This window comes from Pyrgilauda ruficollis, unplaced genomic scaffold (genome assembly GCF_017590135.1).
Source record: "Pyrgilauda ruficollis isolate IOZ18807 unplaced genomic scaffold, ASM1759013v1 scaffold32, whole genome shotgun sequence".
NCBI classification, from domain to species: domain Eukaryota; kingdom Metazoa; phylum Chordata; class Aves; order Passeriformes; family Passeridae; genus Pyrgilauda; species Pyrgilauda ruficollis.
This window is the reverse complement of record NW_024524600.1, coordinates 1,145,163-1,162,135: the sequence shown is the minus strand read 5'-3', so window position 1 is coordinate 1,162,135 and position 16,973 is coordinate 1,145,163. Positions and strand designations below refer to the sequence as shown.

Genomic DNA, 16,973 nt, shown 5'->3' with positions numbered 1-16,973 from the left:
CAGAATGGATTCTGGGAGGAAGAATTATAAAGAATCTTGCCATTCTATGAGATATGTCTGGAGGCACCAATTTACATATTAAGAAAGTGTATATAATGCCACTACAGAGTAAGTGTATATAATGCCACTACAGAGTAAGTATTCAACATTTTCGCCCTTGTAAATACATAAATAATAAATAGTTGCTAATGAGATCTACAAAACACCAACAAAAGTGAAAATAAGACTTTCCTTCTAAATGATTTAACAAAGGTCTTTCTTTGATATAAGAAAAATATGCATAACTAGGAAAAAAAAAAAGCCAAGAGATTAGCTCAGTTGGCCAGAGCGTGCTGCTAATAACACCAAGGTCGTGGCTTCGATGAATGTATGAGCCATGCACTTAAGAGACGGACTTTATGATTTTTTAAGTCCCTTCCAGCTCAGAATATTCTGTGAATAGAAAATTATTCTATGTCTCAGGAACTGAGAATCTTAGTTTTATGAACAGTGCTGTTGAAATGCAGAAAATTGGCATCAGATGGTGTCACAATTTGCTGAGTACGAGTGACACAAATGAAAACTCTAGAACGTAAACACTTTTTAGCCTTCTGAGTTTTGAAATTATTATTGAAACAAAAGATGGAACACCCTCATGGTGACTAGGTACTTAGTTAAGTCTGAAACTCCTTGCAAAATTCCTTGTGGGAACAAAATCTGCATAGGGTTTGTAGGGAGAATGGATCCATTCCTAGAACATACATCCAGTAAAGTTATATAATACACAGGAAACATCCAGGAGGTGCTAGGGCTCAGGAGGACCTTGGGCTGCAAATACTCGAAGACTGTAACACTCTGGAGAGGTGTCACTATGCCACTGTTTTGCAATTACACATTTCCCAAAGGCATTCATAATCAGTCAAATAGGGCACAGGGTACATAAAACTTTACTCTTACTCAGACCAACTACATTATTTTCTGTCCTTCTGTTTTCACTAAACTTATAAGAACTTATTTGTTTGGGTATCTGACGATTCTAACATATTATCAGAATACAACTGTCTATCTTCCCCAGACATGGCCATGTGCATTTTTCTTCTTCAAATGAGTAAGTCCAAGCCCCCAGTGAACCCTCTGCATAGCTCTAAGAAGATAATTAATATCTCACTATGTAAAATTTAGAAATGTAAAAAAATTCCTTTCTATTTATTGAACTTTACCATTAGAGCCACATTACAATTATAAATACGAATTGAAAAGTCATATACATAACTTGTATGATCAAGTGCTAAATTAGGTGTAACATGTAGTGTTTCTGTGAATTTTCAAAGAAATTTTGAGAGTTTCAATTTTATTATACACTGAATTTGTACAATCAATCATTTCTACCAAAAGGTAGAAATGCTCCTGAAAACAAGGAGTATTTAATTTTTTTTTTAAACCTGACATTATTTTTAAAATTTCTAATTACAAATCAAACTAGCCACCACATAAAACTTATTCAATATAGCAAGAACCACCTGAAAATATTTAATCTTGTTTTACAGTAAGATCTACTCAGTCATTCTGAAACCATTCATGGAATTGTCTCAGATTTATTGACCAAATCCTGGTGAAAAAAGCGTTTTCAAGGCTGGACTCAAAATTCTGGAACTCATAGCATCATATCCATTTTAGGAAAAATTACAGTGACTATTCCAGAATGAGGGAGACTGGTTTCAGTTTTCATCTTTCACTAAAAGGCATCAAAGTTTAATTTTTCACAAGAACCCTGTCATCAGCAATGTACTCTGATATTTGTCATGTTTACATTGTTCAGCTAGAACTGTTTATAAAATGCATAATTAATTAACTAATGAAGAAGACTGACTCTACCCTAGGTTTTGGATATCCACCAAAGGTAAAGAAGGCTTGTTTTCCCACCCCCATTTTTTTATACAGCTTGGAAGGACATAAAGAGACAGGATTGTTACATCAAATGATACTAGCATTACAATGGGACAGCAAGGAACAGAAACAAATAAAGAAATCTAGTGAGTTGCATGCAAGAAAGAGAAACAAGAATTGTCTTTAATTTCAGAATGGCCTTAGGATAAAACATTTTTTTTTTTTTTTGTAACTGACTGGTATGTTATACAGAGAGCATTTTGCTGTTCTTAAAACTGGACATCACTAATTATACCCAGAGGACTAAAATTTCTTAAAAAAAAACAGGCAGATTTTTGCTATGTCCTTCAGTTCTAATCATCTCACATATGGCTTGGAAATACAGCTGGTGAGTAGAAAGCTTTCTAAAAGATACAAAGGAGAAGAAGCAGAAAATCAATTAAATATGAATAAGAGGACATAACACAGGAAAAGAAAAATAGATTGACATGTAAGATAGAATACGCTAAATAATGTTACAATCAGTTAAGCGCATTCACAGGGTAAAAGAAAACTGTACCACAAACAATATTGTGAGGAATTGAAGACTGAGGCATTCTAGTGCTCTTTGCTTATTGCCTTCATCTCACAATGGCAATTATTCTGACTGATGAAGTGAAGAAGTTTTCAAGAGCATCCCTCCACAGCTTGGTCAATCTTATTTACAAAACGTCCAATGAAAAGATAAGAGAACAATACAAGGCATGGTGACAACCTAAAGACTAAAACAATCTGTCTCTGCAAATGGTCCTAATACCAGTTAAAGAGTTATTTTGCTTCTGGCTCAGTAAAAAAAAAAAAAAAACACAACAACCAAAAAAAAACAGCAAAGGAAAGAGCTGACTAAGATGACAATCAGACAGATATGAGTATTGTCTATAGTTACGCTGCTTCTAGAGATGGCTAAGTGTAAATGACACATTACAGAAAATATTTTTTCTTTTGACTTTACATGTCAGGATAGTTATTACACCTGGAAAAAGCTACATTAAATGTAGATAAATAACATTTTTAATTATATTGCTTCTAACAACTCCACTCATAACCTCAAAAGAAGGTTCCTCAAAAGAAGGTTCCTCAAAAGAAGGTCTTAGACAGTCCTTATTTACTTAATATAGTAGTATCTGTTGCTCCTTCAGGGAATCATTTTATGGTGTGATGAAGTCTCTCAAGGAAGGGAATGCATGCAACTAAATGAAGTGTAAAAGATTTTAATAGTTGCAGATAGACATGTGTACAAACACACATACATTGCAGTAAGCTTTACATTATGCTTGCTTGAGAGGCAAAAAAGGATTCAGATATTCAGTGAACTCCTGGACCTGATAGCAGTGCAACACACAGTGCACCTAAGGATCCTGAGTGAAATATTCCCCACTTTAGGACAGCCTCTAAAATTTTCATCTCCAGCATCATCACAGCTTTGTTCTATTTCCTACCTTCCTCCTTGCCAGACTGAGGCTTAAGAATAGAAGCTTTCAAAATTAGTAAAAATACCTTAAGTATTACAACAGATTTTTTTCCCCTTACTGTATTGTCAACAATAGCTAACTCGCTTTATTCAGAGTAAGCAAATAATGTGAGTGAAAAGAGCAAATCCTGTGAAGAATAGCCATTTGAATAAAAGATAGGCAAGCACATGGCTCAACACATGCCTTTCCACATGTGGTCAGATGGTTCAGAATTTGATTTGAAAAGAGATAAGCTGTTCATGTCACTCCTTGTTTGATTAACACATCCAGTGCTATATCTGACAACAGAGATTCAAGACCCATCTGCAGTTTTATTCCCTCAATATGTTTGCTCCAAATTGTTTTATTTTCATATTACTTTACCATTTTTTAGCAATCACAATGTCCACATAGTGAGTGACATATGAAACAGTATGTTTGGAGAGCAGGTTCACATGAAGAACTAAGTGGGTTTAGCCTGGATAATTCCTTTAAGCTGAGAAAAGACTGAATGACAACACTGCAGAGGCATTACTGAAGGGCTGTCATGAACTTTTAAGTTGGAATAATATAGTTAATTCCAAGGAGATTACCTTTAAGTTCAGGTGGCATGAGATTCAGGGGCATATTGTATCTAATGTTTCATGAAGGCACTAGCACAAACCAATTTCTTGGAAAAAGGTATACTGTTTTTGACTGGAACAACAGGAATCGGTTTCATCCACCGGTTTTCAGGTATTGCCTCAGAAGATCTTTCTGTCACTAGATTTTTGGATATGTTGACATATTTGTAACACTGAGATATAATTACAATGAGCTGCATGAAACACATTTCTTTGAAATTGGACTGTGCAAAGACAATAACAGTTAACAAAGAGAAGTTTATAATATTAATCAATCCTACATTTCTCTGTCCCTGTGCGCCAAACTATGTCTTGCCTTGGATAACTTTGCAAAGGCTGAAATTAGAAGCAGCAAAAAGAAGGGCAACATAAGGAGACCTCAACATGCTACATCTGCTGGACAAGTTAATTAGAACAAAAAATAAACTGTATGAGACAGTACAGAGCATGATCCCCAGTACCAGTTCCTGGAATAGCTCTACTATGTCTTACTAATTGCATTCAGGTGAACATAGCAATAAATTACAGGGAAAACCAGATAATCTTCACAGATGAAAAGGTTCAAATTAACCTGTTTTGAAGAATGCCTTGGCAGAATTTGTTGCATTGTAATCAAGAAAATGATGAAGAAAATTGAAAACCAGAGAAAAGAGGGCTTGAATTTGACCTTCAAAGCCATTTCATCTGGAAAGAGTTTTCAATCAATGACAAGTTGGTACAGACTGGCAATACCAATTTTTTTTAGATATTACCTCACCGGATATACAGGCGTCTGGACAAAGGAGATTGGAATGCTTTACCTACCAAAATCTGTTGATTATTCTGATTTCATTACAAGCTAATATTTCCCCCTTTTCCTGTCACTTGAAAACCACGTGTTCTTTTGCTAATTAGTGAGGTTTTTTTAACAAAGACAGTGTACCATGAACTTGCATACAGCACACCCAAAAAATGCTCTGGAAATAAAAGTTACTTTCTTCTTCTTTGTATTCCTTTCATTTTGTATTTCACTTCTAGTCATTCCAAAATCTTTTATAATTGAAGAAACAAGGCTTGAAGAGTCTACATAGACATCAGAGTTTGATATTTTCATATCAGCTCTTAATACATGAGATACTTGAATGAGAAAGTAATGTTGACAAATACATGACCTACTTCAACGAGCAGCTTTGCTATTGTCACATAAATAAACATTCCTGCACCAGAATAAATTCTGACTGCATAAAGGAATGCAACATAGCCAAGAATTTTAGGCCTGATCTCTGAAAAAAGTTTCTAATTCTAATGGGCTGTATTTCTTGATCCTTTCTAAAGAAAAAGACAAAACTACAAGTTTTGAGCTTTTAGGGCTGCTTTTCCTTCTGAAATAGGGCTTATGAGACCAAACAATTTCATGAGATATGTATGTAAAGAAAAATCTTAAGACACTTATAGAAGGAATCGAAGGTGTGACTCAAATATAATTTTTTCAAAAGTAAAAGAAAAAAATATTATAGTCCACACATTAAAGATTATATTTTTCATTCCAGCCTGTTTTAAGGAAAAATGTAGCCTTCAGATGTATTAAATGTCTCTCACAGTCAAAGAACATGGCATTTAAAAGCAGTAACAGCTACTTTAAGGCCCAGCGGAAACAGCCTTTCTGACTAAGAGATAAACTCAGTAAATACTTCTCACTACCACAACAAGATGAGAGAAAAACTGTATTCTCGTTTACAATGAATGGCATACTGAACTTATTGAAAATGTACAGATTTTCACGAGCTGAAAATAAAGATTGCAATGTGATTACCTTCAGACATCTGCTGGTATTTTTGCTGCATACATGAAGTATGCAGCAAAAATACCAGTACAAACCTATTTTGTGAGTTGGAACAGAACAAGAACCTCTGCAGAAGTGTCCTTTTAATTTCATGGCCCAATTATACTCGGGACAAGAAGACATAATGAAATTATATGGGTTAGGGAGAGATCCATTATTTGGACTGATCAAGTAAAAAAGAAAACCATCCAGACTGACAGTTTCAGCTGCAAGTGTTGACTGCGCCAAGCCAATGTTACCAAAAGGCCACAATTTTGTTGCCTTCAATCTTTAAGATTCACAGTTTCAAGAGAATTTGAGGGATATAGAAAACAAGGCAGAGAGATCTCTTAGGCAGGCATTTCCCTGAAAGCCCAGGCTGCCCTCTCCTGGAGTGAATTATCTTGCACATCTGTGGTCTTAGTTCATGGTCAAAGCAACATGAGGAACATCTCACAAACAACAACCACTTGATTATCAGGTATTTAATTTTTCATGTGTGTTATCTTACAGAACACCTACTAAACATGTATTTAGATGATGAAGAAAATCACATGCATCTTGCTAGGACAGAGATGCCTACAGAAATGACTCCCTGTGCAATAAAGTGGTCTCACTTTTAGTACCGTAACTTATTATACTACTATGTGTAGTAGCTGATATTACTGGGATGCACTGGCTTCCAATTTGAGGTGAAATGCAATGCCATGAAAGCATGACCATTCACTTGGAATTCAAGAATGCTTCTCTGATGTCAATGATCTAGCACCAGACAAAGCCCTGAAAAGAGGTCATGCCAACGCTGCATTCACACAGTCTGCCCTACACGCACTGGAGTGAGAGAAATGCTGCCAGCTTGTTGCAGGTTATTCCACCAGTTAAAGTTCAAAACAAAGGACAGAATCTTTATATTTACACCAGGCAACCTGATTTTAAGATATCTGCTGCCATCCATGCATACAACATACCTGGTCTGTTTACTCTACAAGGCTATCTGATGCCAAAGCTGAAGCACATATTGACCATTGTATTTGGCCTGTTCTCCGGATAATTAATCTGAAATGTTGATATATGCTGTCATTCAGATAATATGTCTCAGATATTAAATATATCTGTGAAAGAGTTCAGTGTTTTTCTATTTGATAAAAATACACTTAAAAATCGGGACCCCTGTTTCAAATCTTGTGATGTAGGGAATTAGCAAACACCAAGAGCACAACTGTGATCCCCAAACATAAAAAGGAACCATCAAAAACAGGTTGATTATGCTTTGGTAGCAGGCTACCAAAGGTAGTCTAGACTACCTGAGGTAAAGGTAAAATTATGAATATTTTAGAATAATTATTTTGTTGTATTCATCTCTCACTTTTATCTGAATTATAATGAATCTTTGCAAATATTGTGAAGAAAACACAAAAAGCACTGTAAAAGTAGGGAAATGCTTATGCCTTATTTAGATGGAAGTTTCTGATTTAGAAATCCTGTAAAAAGCATTTAAATCATTTCACTCAAATGCACACAAATCTTCAATTAAACTAACCATTATTTTAAGATGCAGACTTTCCATGAACTTTCAGAAGGTTATATTTAGGTCATATGATGACTTGTATTTGTTATCACTGTAGATCTTGAAAAGAAACAAGGGACCTTTCAGTGAAACAACAGCTAGCTAAAGCAGAGAAAAGCTGTAGCAGAACACAGAACGCTGTTTCTGCTGCTCCTTGCTGACCATTATTTTAGATAGGAGACAAGCCTTAAAGACTTTTCCAAGAGAGACAATTTTGGTCTGTTCCTTCCAGATTTTGTTATTCTCTTTCCACATTAGTACCCCTTGTCTTTTGCAGAGTTACCATGCATCATCTGTCAGTAAAGAGTCAACGTGAACTAAAAGATCAAAATAAAATGTAGGTTTTTTCACTCACGTTAATATTGTGTCTAATATGGGATCCTGTATAGTACTTAAATAATTCTAGGATACTGGCTGAAAATGGAGGGTGGAATTTTAATTTTACTGTACATATTCCATTTACTAATGGGAAATTAAGGGTTACTGATGGTAAAATGCACTATTGAACACCTTGTCAAAGATGCCCTGAACTTCAGTCATTTTGTCTGTCATTTTTTCTTAGCTTTCTGTGCAGAGATAAAAGGAAATTCAGCTTTCACTCAATCCATAAATCAAATCTTCCACAAATTAGAAGCATAAAATTCTAGGAAGCATGACCTTATAGTCCCAATCTCAGATAAAATTAAATGCAATAATTAGAAGTTACTGAGTGTAGGCCATTGTAGATGTAACCAAAGAAGATATGATCCAAGGGAATCCAGATACTATGAAGAACTTTAACAAAATTGTGCAACAGCAGAAATCTGGAGAAGTTAATTATCTAATGTCAGTGAATGTTGTCTCTGTGTTCTTATCTTTGCTTTTAAACATCAAGAAATATTTAGTATCGTTCAACTACCCAGAATAAAATTGTGATTTCTGAGAAGAATTTACCATAGAAATAAAACAGTAACAGAAAACAACCAAAACATTAAAGAATCAAATGACCCCAGACCTAGGAATAAAAGATACCATTCAAATTGCTTCCAGTTAAGTTTGAAAATATTTGCTAGATCTTTGATATAAGCACATTCTTTTAGTTTCAAAGATTACACATATTATCTCTGTTTATATTATAATCCAAAAAAACAATATGAATAATCTCTGATCATTTTAGCTGTCTCTTCATCAAAGAATATAGGATTTCTCACTCTTATTTCACAAGAATTCCCTAAACATATAGTTTCCTATTGATCTAGCTATGAATTTTTTTTTAACTCTACCAACTAGGAATGAAGAGGATTCATCTAATTTCGAGACCAGTGCCACAAAAACCAATTCATAAGTTTGCAGTGAATTTCAAAATTTTTATTATTTTTATTTTACAGTAACCTACTGCTATTTATATTTAAAATAAAATACCCTTTTAAACTTGATCTGCAGATCAATAAACTAGCTATCAAAGACACCTGTTTCATAACATCATAACTACACCCTTCAGCCACAAATTTAGTCTAAATAAAGCAACTTTTATATGGAATTTGAAAGGCCAAAGGTAAATACTTGGTTTACTGAAAATTTCCCATTCTTGAAGCTTTGATCTGCGAAAAAGGAAATACTTCAATCCTTTTTAAAGCATTTTCATTATGTAAATCTCTGTTTACAGATAAAACCTTCCCCGTTCCATCACTCCACTCAACACTTATCATCAGAGGAAATACATTGAAGTTTTACTTTAATGAAATGAAATGAAGTTTTACTTTTTTTACATCACTATTGAAGAAACAATCACAGGTTTCTTAGAAATCTTCCCTTCCTCATCTTTACTGGTGATTACATAATCTTTTCTAATTACATTTTTTCAACTTAAAATTCTTATTGGAGTATATTGACCACACAATGATGAAAGTAGATGTATGAGTCATCATCATTTCAAAAACTACAATACCTAATTTCTAGGAAAGTCTGGAAATTAAAGGTTTTTTATTCAAAATAGAATGTTCAGGAAAAAGGTATGTCTTGTAATACTGGTCATAAAATAGCAGAACTCTTTGTAGAGTAGTAAGAAAAAAAATCAGGAATAATTTTTTGTATTTATGATAAATGTATTTTACTACCAAAGACAACAGCAATTCCAACATAAACCCAAAGACCTAAAGTTTTATAAAGCTTTGTTGACAGACAAAGTGAGCTTTTTTTGCTATACCTGTAAGTTCTTTCTCTTCAAGACTGTATTCCAGAGATCCAAAGGAATAATTAGCTGGACTGATTGCAGGAGCAGAAATAAAACTTGCACAACCAATGGATGGGTTGATTTCAAAATAATTGTGGCTGTGATTCATTCGGTGAAATTCCAGAGAAGATACTATGGATGTACGTTGCTTTGGCTAAAAGAAAAACAGAAGTTTGACATGAAAAATACAGACTTTTTATATAGTTTTAATTACTTGACATTTAATAAACCTTTCTCTGCTTTTACTGCTTTTATTCGGCTCAAAGGTTATAGTAGTAAAAGTCATTTCATATGATGTAGAGATAATTTCTTTCTAAAATCTGGATTAATCTTTATTAGAAAAAATGCATGTCTTCATTCTAATCAATTTAATTCAACATAAAATAGGCCTTTACAGCCTTGCATATAATAATTTCAATCATCTTTTGATAAGAAAGGGAGCTCTCCACCAGCTGCATTTCTGGGTACATCTTGCAAAACAAATAGACCGCTGATGCCTGTATAATGAAGTTTACTAAATAATACCAAGTGCCCATCACTTGAAAGCCACCCTCTGCTGTTTATTCCATTTATGTATATGCCTCAAATATTCAAAGACTGAAATGTCTGGAAGCTTAAGGGAAAAGTGTCAGCTTGAAAAACATACATGAAAATCAAACCTTCTACATGAGTTTTCATGGAACAGTTAAACAACTTGGTACTACTTTATTTCAAATATTTACTTTCAAAGGAAACCCCTGAGCAGACCCCATTTAATGGTTGTGCTTTGGATTGCAGAGCAGTTTTAAAGCATGAGAAACTCATTTCTTTTGGGTGGATCTACATCACAAGGTGTAGAAATTAAATCTATATAATGTGTTCATCAGGTCAGCAACAACTTTTTCACTATATGGACTTGTTCCCATTGCAGTGCACTACGTACTAGTACAGTGGTCAATATCACAGTTTTTAAGCCACAGACCAGTGCTGGTTTGCAGTGCCATGCTAAATAGTCTGTTGCAGCACTCATTTGGTTCCACACCCACAATACCCTAATCTCTCAATGCTCCTTGCTGCTTCAAGATCATTGACCTGAAACATTGAATGTCTCCAAAACAGAGGCTGCCTGTATATTTATTTCACAACAGAGAAAAAGATCTCAGGAAATTCTGCCTTGGATAACCAAACCTGGACAAAAATAAGAAAAAGAGAGTAAAAGATGCTTAATCCCTTCTTGTTCTAGCATGTCAGGCTTAATATGTCAGAGTATTTGTAACGGTAAAAAATTTGTTCCTTATTAGTGTCAAGACCTAATTATTACCTTTGGGAGCATAAGATCCTCCTTGGACCACATAGGTATTCACCGTCCCTTACCTGTTAAATCTATCACTCTGTTCCAGTGGAGTGATTTTCAAATTTGTTTTTGGTCAATTTAATTTTTAGGTTACAAGTCCTGTAATGCCTGTGTTATAAATACTGAACGAGGCTGTTTTCACTAAAAATTCACCCTTTGTATTGGAATGTCAGACAGAAAAATTCAATAGAATTAGGTTTGTATAATGTTGATTATTTCTTCAAGTTGTGTTAGGCATCATGTGCATTAACTGTGTCATGTTAAAACTGAGAAAAAAGGGAAATTTTGGTAATCATCTGGAACCCATCTATGGTCTACTGAGCTGACTTACTTTCATTAATAATTAAAACCAGTTTCTGCTTTGAAAGCCTGACTCCTAGGTCTAGTAATTTCATGTGAGAGTTAAATGAACAGGGACAGACTCCAACATCAAACAGTGGGGTTTGGAAGTCATTGTTTGGGATCTGAGCCAAAATAACTCTCACATCAGACCAAAAACATTCATCTGTATTAATTAAATCTAAATGGCACACTTTTGCTAGACAACAGATTCATGAATGACCTAATTATTTCTAAAAATGAAAATGATCTCTGGCCATTTAGAAGTACGTTTCTGGCCCTTTCCCAAGCAATGCTGGCTTTGCAGATTTGCAGGACTTGAACTCCTGTTTTGAAAAGGGAACACTTCTCTTAACATGACATCTTCAGTTATTTTTAAGCCTAGACAGTTCCTGCCTAAATAGGCAGCTGGAATGGTCCATCTTTGTCTCCCAAAGCATCTGCAAAGGCAACTGCCCTGGCGTTTGTGTAGTCAGCCCTGCAGCCACTGTTTTGTCTGTGTGCTCCTTTCTTAGAGGCAGAATAGCACTATCTAATACACCATTTGGCCTTTCACTACCTTATTTTGGACTTGGACATTGTTATTGCTGATTCAGAGAAACATATATCAGTTTAATGTCTTTCCAATCTAAGGCTTCTGCAGAGAACTTCTCTCGGCCTCTAGTACCACACAGCATTACACTGCTGCAATATATTTGGAGTTAACAAAGTCCATCCATCAACATGTGCCAATTTTTCTACAAAATTAGTCAGGAATCCAGCATCTAAGCCTTTGTAGCTAACTAAGAAACTAGAGTAATTTTTTGCACTTTTGCTGTGTCCTGTTATGCTGTTAAAGTACACTAGTTGTTCATTAATATATGCTCTGAGAGACTCAGTAAACCAGTTTGTGCTAAGTGTATCTCTCTGCCTTTATCTCTCTAAAGCATTACTTGCACAAAAAACAAACTAACAAAAAAAAAAAGTAGAAATGAATCCATTTTTTTTCTACAGTTAGGATTAAATTCCATTTCTGAATTCATCAATCAAATTTCCAGCACAGCTCTTTACATGTACCCTAGGTATTTAAGCTCCCAGAGCAGTCAGTTGAGATCTAGCCAATAAAATCACGGTCTAGCGTGTGTACCATCAAGAGTTCAGAGAACAATTCACCTCACCCCAGTCCCCTTGGTATTGATTCCCTTGCCTTAATGCAGGTAGCTGCCATCACTGCAGATTCCTTAGGGCATCCCACCTGGCCTCCAGCTGCCATTCAGAAGAGTGCAGGTCTCCCCTATATACACCCTGTACAAATACCTGTACATGTGCATTTCAAAGACACCTCTATAGCACCTTCAATGACATTAGATTCCTACTTTTAAGTAACTGAATTTCGTAACTGTGAAGCACAAACACAAAACTCTGTCCCAAAGAGATAATGCTTCCTTCATTCTTCAAGACCAGCTTTGTCATTACATGCCTTCCTTGTACTACTCCAAAGGTCTGACATGCTTAGATAACCCTTGTGAAATTCTGGCACACTTATGGCTTCACTTCACCCCTATAAGCATGCTACATAGCATGCAGATTTATCCTTAAGTAGATTTTTATTCATTACATTCATGTGTTTAATCCGCTTGTTATGTGTAAATCTATTTAATGACTGATATTTACTTTTTAGGTATTTCTTCACAAATATTATTTCAATTGTCATAATACCAACCTAGAAAACCCTACACCATCCTAAAATAGCATATCAAATCAGGCTAATGAATAAATCTTTTCAATGCATAAGAAAAAATGTCAGTACAAATCTTTAAAGATATTGCAACAATAAGATTTAAATAACTGTTAAATCAGGTATAACAAAAATATTTTCACGTTCAGTCTGTAGTGAATGTATATCAATGAAAGATACCCCTTTGAAACTGCAAAAACAGAAAAAGCAACAAAATACACATATTGAATTGCTTTTTTATTCCAAAGACAAGTAAGAACTTAATCCCTCCATTAATGGAATTTGCATGCAAGTTCTGTAATGCTACCATGACTGGCATGTAACATGAGCAGGCAAGGGATCATTCAAAAATTTTTTATAACATTTAGCAGAGGCAGTAGGGCAAAACTCCTTTCTCAATTTAACACCAAAATAGTTCTTCAGCTTTGAAGTATAGTTTGCAATACAACTTCTGACTTCACCTTCTTTTACCCTTGGGATTTGTGTATGTAGTACTATCATAGTCTTAAAAAAATTAATTGTCACAACACTCAGTACTATGGCAGAGCTAGTTGCCCCATTTTACAGATGCTGAACAAGGATATAGATTTTTCCCAAGGGAGAGATGTGTGGTTTTTTAAAACATTGAGAACCAATGAGCCTAAGGAAATTCTGCATTTGGCAAAACTTGACAAATTCCAGCCACCCTATATAATGTAGAAACTGGTTTCAGTTGCAATATATCATGCAGAAAATGTATGATAGAAGACAGAACTGCACCTACACTCTTAAATTCTAGTTAGCACATAAAATACAGACTTACCAAAGAAAGCAAGAGGCTGCAGCCCCTTCCTCCAGGTTCATCTCACATATTTAACACCATGTGAGTGTACTTAAATCCCTTATTTTGATACCTGCCCAGATGATTCAATTCTTTCAATTCTCTGATGAACTCACTCCTTTCAGAAATTTTCCTTTCTTCAGCTTCCTTCTAAAATCACATTCTACGCACTAATTTTCCCTTTCACAGAATGATAGAATGGTTTGAGTTGAAAGGAACTTTTAAAGGTCATTAGATCCAAATCCTCTGCAATAAGCTGGGACATCTTCAACTAGACCAGGTTGCTCAGAGTCCCATCCAATCTGACCTTGTACACTTCCAGGGATTGAGCATCCACAGCTTCTCTGGGCACCTCTCTTCTTTTGTTTTCTCCTATTTATTCTTACATTCCTTCCAAATCTACTTATGTTACTCTAAAAAGAGCTGCACAGTATCCAGCTCTATTTGGTGTTCCAAAATTTGCTTTTCTGTTTTCTCTGTGGTTGTTGTCATCAAGGTCTCCCAAACAAACTCTCTCATGGTCCCATCTCACACTGACTTTACAGCCCCTACATCCCTCTCATTGTCCTTGAATGCATTCTATTTTAACCTCTTTCCTCCCTTTCAAAGACAACTTTCACATGACTTTTATGGTTTCTGCCTTTTGCCTCGACATTCCAGCATACCATCTCTGTTTCTATCTTTGTCCCTTTTGCTCATGTACACTTACATAGAAGCCCAAAACATTCAAAATTTTCTTGGTAAAATACAGCCTGTGACAGGACAGGCTTCCTTGTCTTCTCCAGTTTGATTTGCAGAAATCACCAGTTCTGATACATTCTCATCTGTCAATGCTGCTGTCAACAATTATTTGATTTATAGGATCTGAGCTAAGGTGATCAAGTAGCCTTGAAATTGCAAAAACTGGAGATTACAATGCATCTGTGTCTGATTTATCTATGTCACCTAGAAGTGCAAGTCTACACTGAATTATTACTAGACTACTGAATCAATTATTCTGTCAAGCTTCAAAATACCATGTTGAACAAGCTGAAGACACATTTTCTTTTTAACACAGTAATATAATTTTCTCTTTTTTCATTTCACAAAACTTTATCTTATATTACTACTGTAATATGAATTTTATTAAAAATAAAATATAGGCAGTTTCAGCACCCATCTTGACATTCTTGGTTTTACTTGTCAATATTTTAATTAAGTTTAAGAGCAGAAAGCAGAAAATACACAGAGGCTGGCACCTAATATATCCCAAGCAACCATAACGGGAAGCTTGCAGGACTATGGGACTTAAAAAAAAAAAAAAAATTAAAGAAAAATGCTTCCACTGTTTTTTTAGCTGTAGATCCTTTATTATACTAAAAGCAAAATGCATTCTGAATGGAAATTCATTTTAATGACATCAGTGTCGAAGACCTAGAAATTTCTGTTTGATTGATTATTAATTTAGAGAAAGATGCTGCTTGCATCCTGCATGACCAGGAAGTGCATATTACTTTAGCATAATCTCATGGCCCCTCAGAATACTTGGATCACTCCCCTGTCAGTGCTCAGGAATGACACAGACTCAGCTCTTTTGTGTAGCCTGTGGTCAGGAAGCTGTGCTGTGTGACTCCGGGGGCCATACAGACACGGTGCTTTCTGCTCTCTTCTGCACGTTGTCCTACCTCTGCCTTAACAGCCCACTGGAGTAAGTAATTAAAGGTCAGAGGGTTGCTGCCCCTTCTACCCATGGTCTTATCTCAGATGACAAACCACATAGGAAATAAATAAGAGAAAAAGTTGATCTCCCTCAGTTTCTGTTTTCCTTGCCTTCTACTTTTATTTTAGTTACAACCATATTGCAGCTGTGGGTTCTGAGGAGCAGCAATCCTGAATGCCAAAAACTGCAACACCTTTGGAGCGGTTTCCCTCCTTGATAGATGTGACCAGATTTTGAAGATACACAATTATACCCATCCGGGGAAAACATTGCTTGAAATGAGATCCAAATAGCAAGAGATAAATTTGATAAGAGGAATGTCTCATTCCTCAGATATAAAATTTTTCTATATTTCAAAAATTAAAATAATGTTATTTTCACTGAAACAGTTGGAAAATGGATGTAAGACCATTTTCTTCAAAAAAAACCTCAGCTTCCAGCTGCTAGTAACATCCCCCTTTTCACCTTCAATTTATGAAAATTGCCTGTATCATAATATTTTTATATCATAAATTTTGAAGGGCCAAAGTGATGGCTCTTTTTTCTAAGCTGCATGCTACAGACAACATGCACATGTGAAAATGTGCATTATCAGTTGATGGTAAAGGGTTACTGTGTAACTAAGGTGCTCAAAATCCCCTCACCATACTACAAAAACAAATGAAAATGCTAAGAATATAATGCAAGAAACCCATCAAGGCATAATAGGTAAGGCTTTAATCTTCCAAATTCTGAGCATGTTACTGTTTCCAAGTATAATGTGTACTAGGGCAGGGCAACTGGCATGGATTTGTTCACACCCCTACAATTAAACTTCAGTAGGTGTCAGAGAAGGGTCTTCAAGGCAGAATTATCTACCAGGAATGGTGTTTGCTCTATTCAAATCACAAATCAGGCCTGACAGTGGATATGTTTGGAGAAATAAAATTGTACACTACCAAAATTATACCCGTGACTGTGTCCATAATTCAACACTGTAGATAACAACTCTGCAGAGCTAAAGCTCATTTTACTAGCATAAATGTTCCTTTCAGTATCAAACTACCTTTAAAACACTATTTCACCTGTCTGTTACAAGTTCATATAGGAAAAATGTTCTATATTTCTGCATGATTTGTGTTTATATTGAATCAGGAATCACAACCTAGAAAATCTCTCCAGGTAAGAAACCAATTTCTACCAAGAAAGACATATGCACGTACAAGTGACATTCTAAAATTTAACAGTCCTCACAATAGAGTGTTATTCTGCTTTGATTTATACTTGTGTTTTAGTATCCTGTTGAACTGTAATTAAATACACTAACACACACTGTTTGCTGTTGTCATTAGTACCATGTACTGGGTAGATGTGTTTATGTTTTCTTATTAGACCTAATTAAAATATATAAATAGAATTATCTTTTATAGTTACTTGTCAGAGGAGATCTCTGGCAGTGCATCTCTTTAATAATATTTTTCTTAATGCTGTTATTAAGTAGTCACAGAGTGTCCATTATGCTCCAAG

At 35.2% G+C, this 16,973-nt stretch overlaps 1 protein-coding gene across 2 annotated transcripts in view; it reads right to left on the bottom strand.

The window, feature by feature from the left end:
* The window catches only part of ANKS1B (ankyrin repeat and sterile alpha motif domain containing 1B), a 404,705-nt gene that overhangs the window by 243,828 nt on the left and 143,904 nt on the right, over nucleotides 1-16,973 (bottom strand). For both annotated transcript variants that reach the window (XM_041474291.1, XM_041474292.1), the window contains one exon: nucleotides 9,533-9,713. In XM_041474291.1, the coding sequence (XP_041330225.1) occupies nucleotides 9,533-9,713 (181 nt within the window). The remainder of the gene's footprint in view (nucleotides 1-9,532; nucleotides 9,714-16,973) is intronic.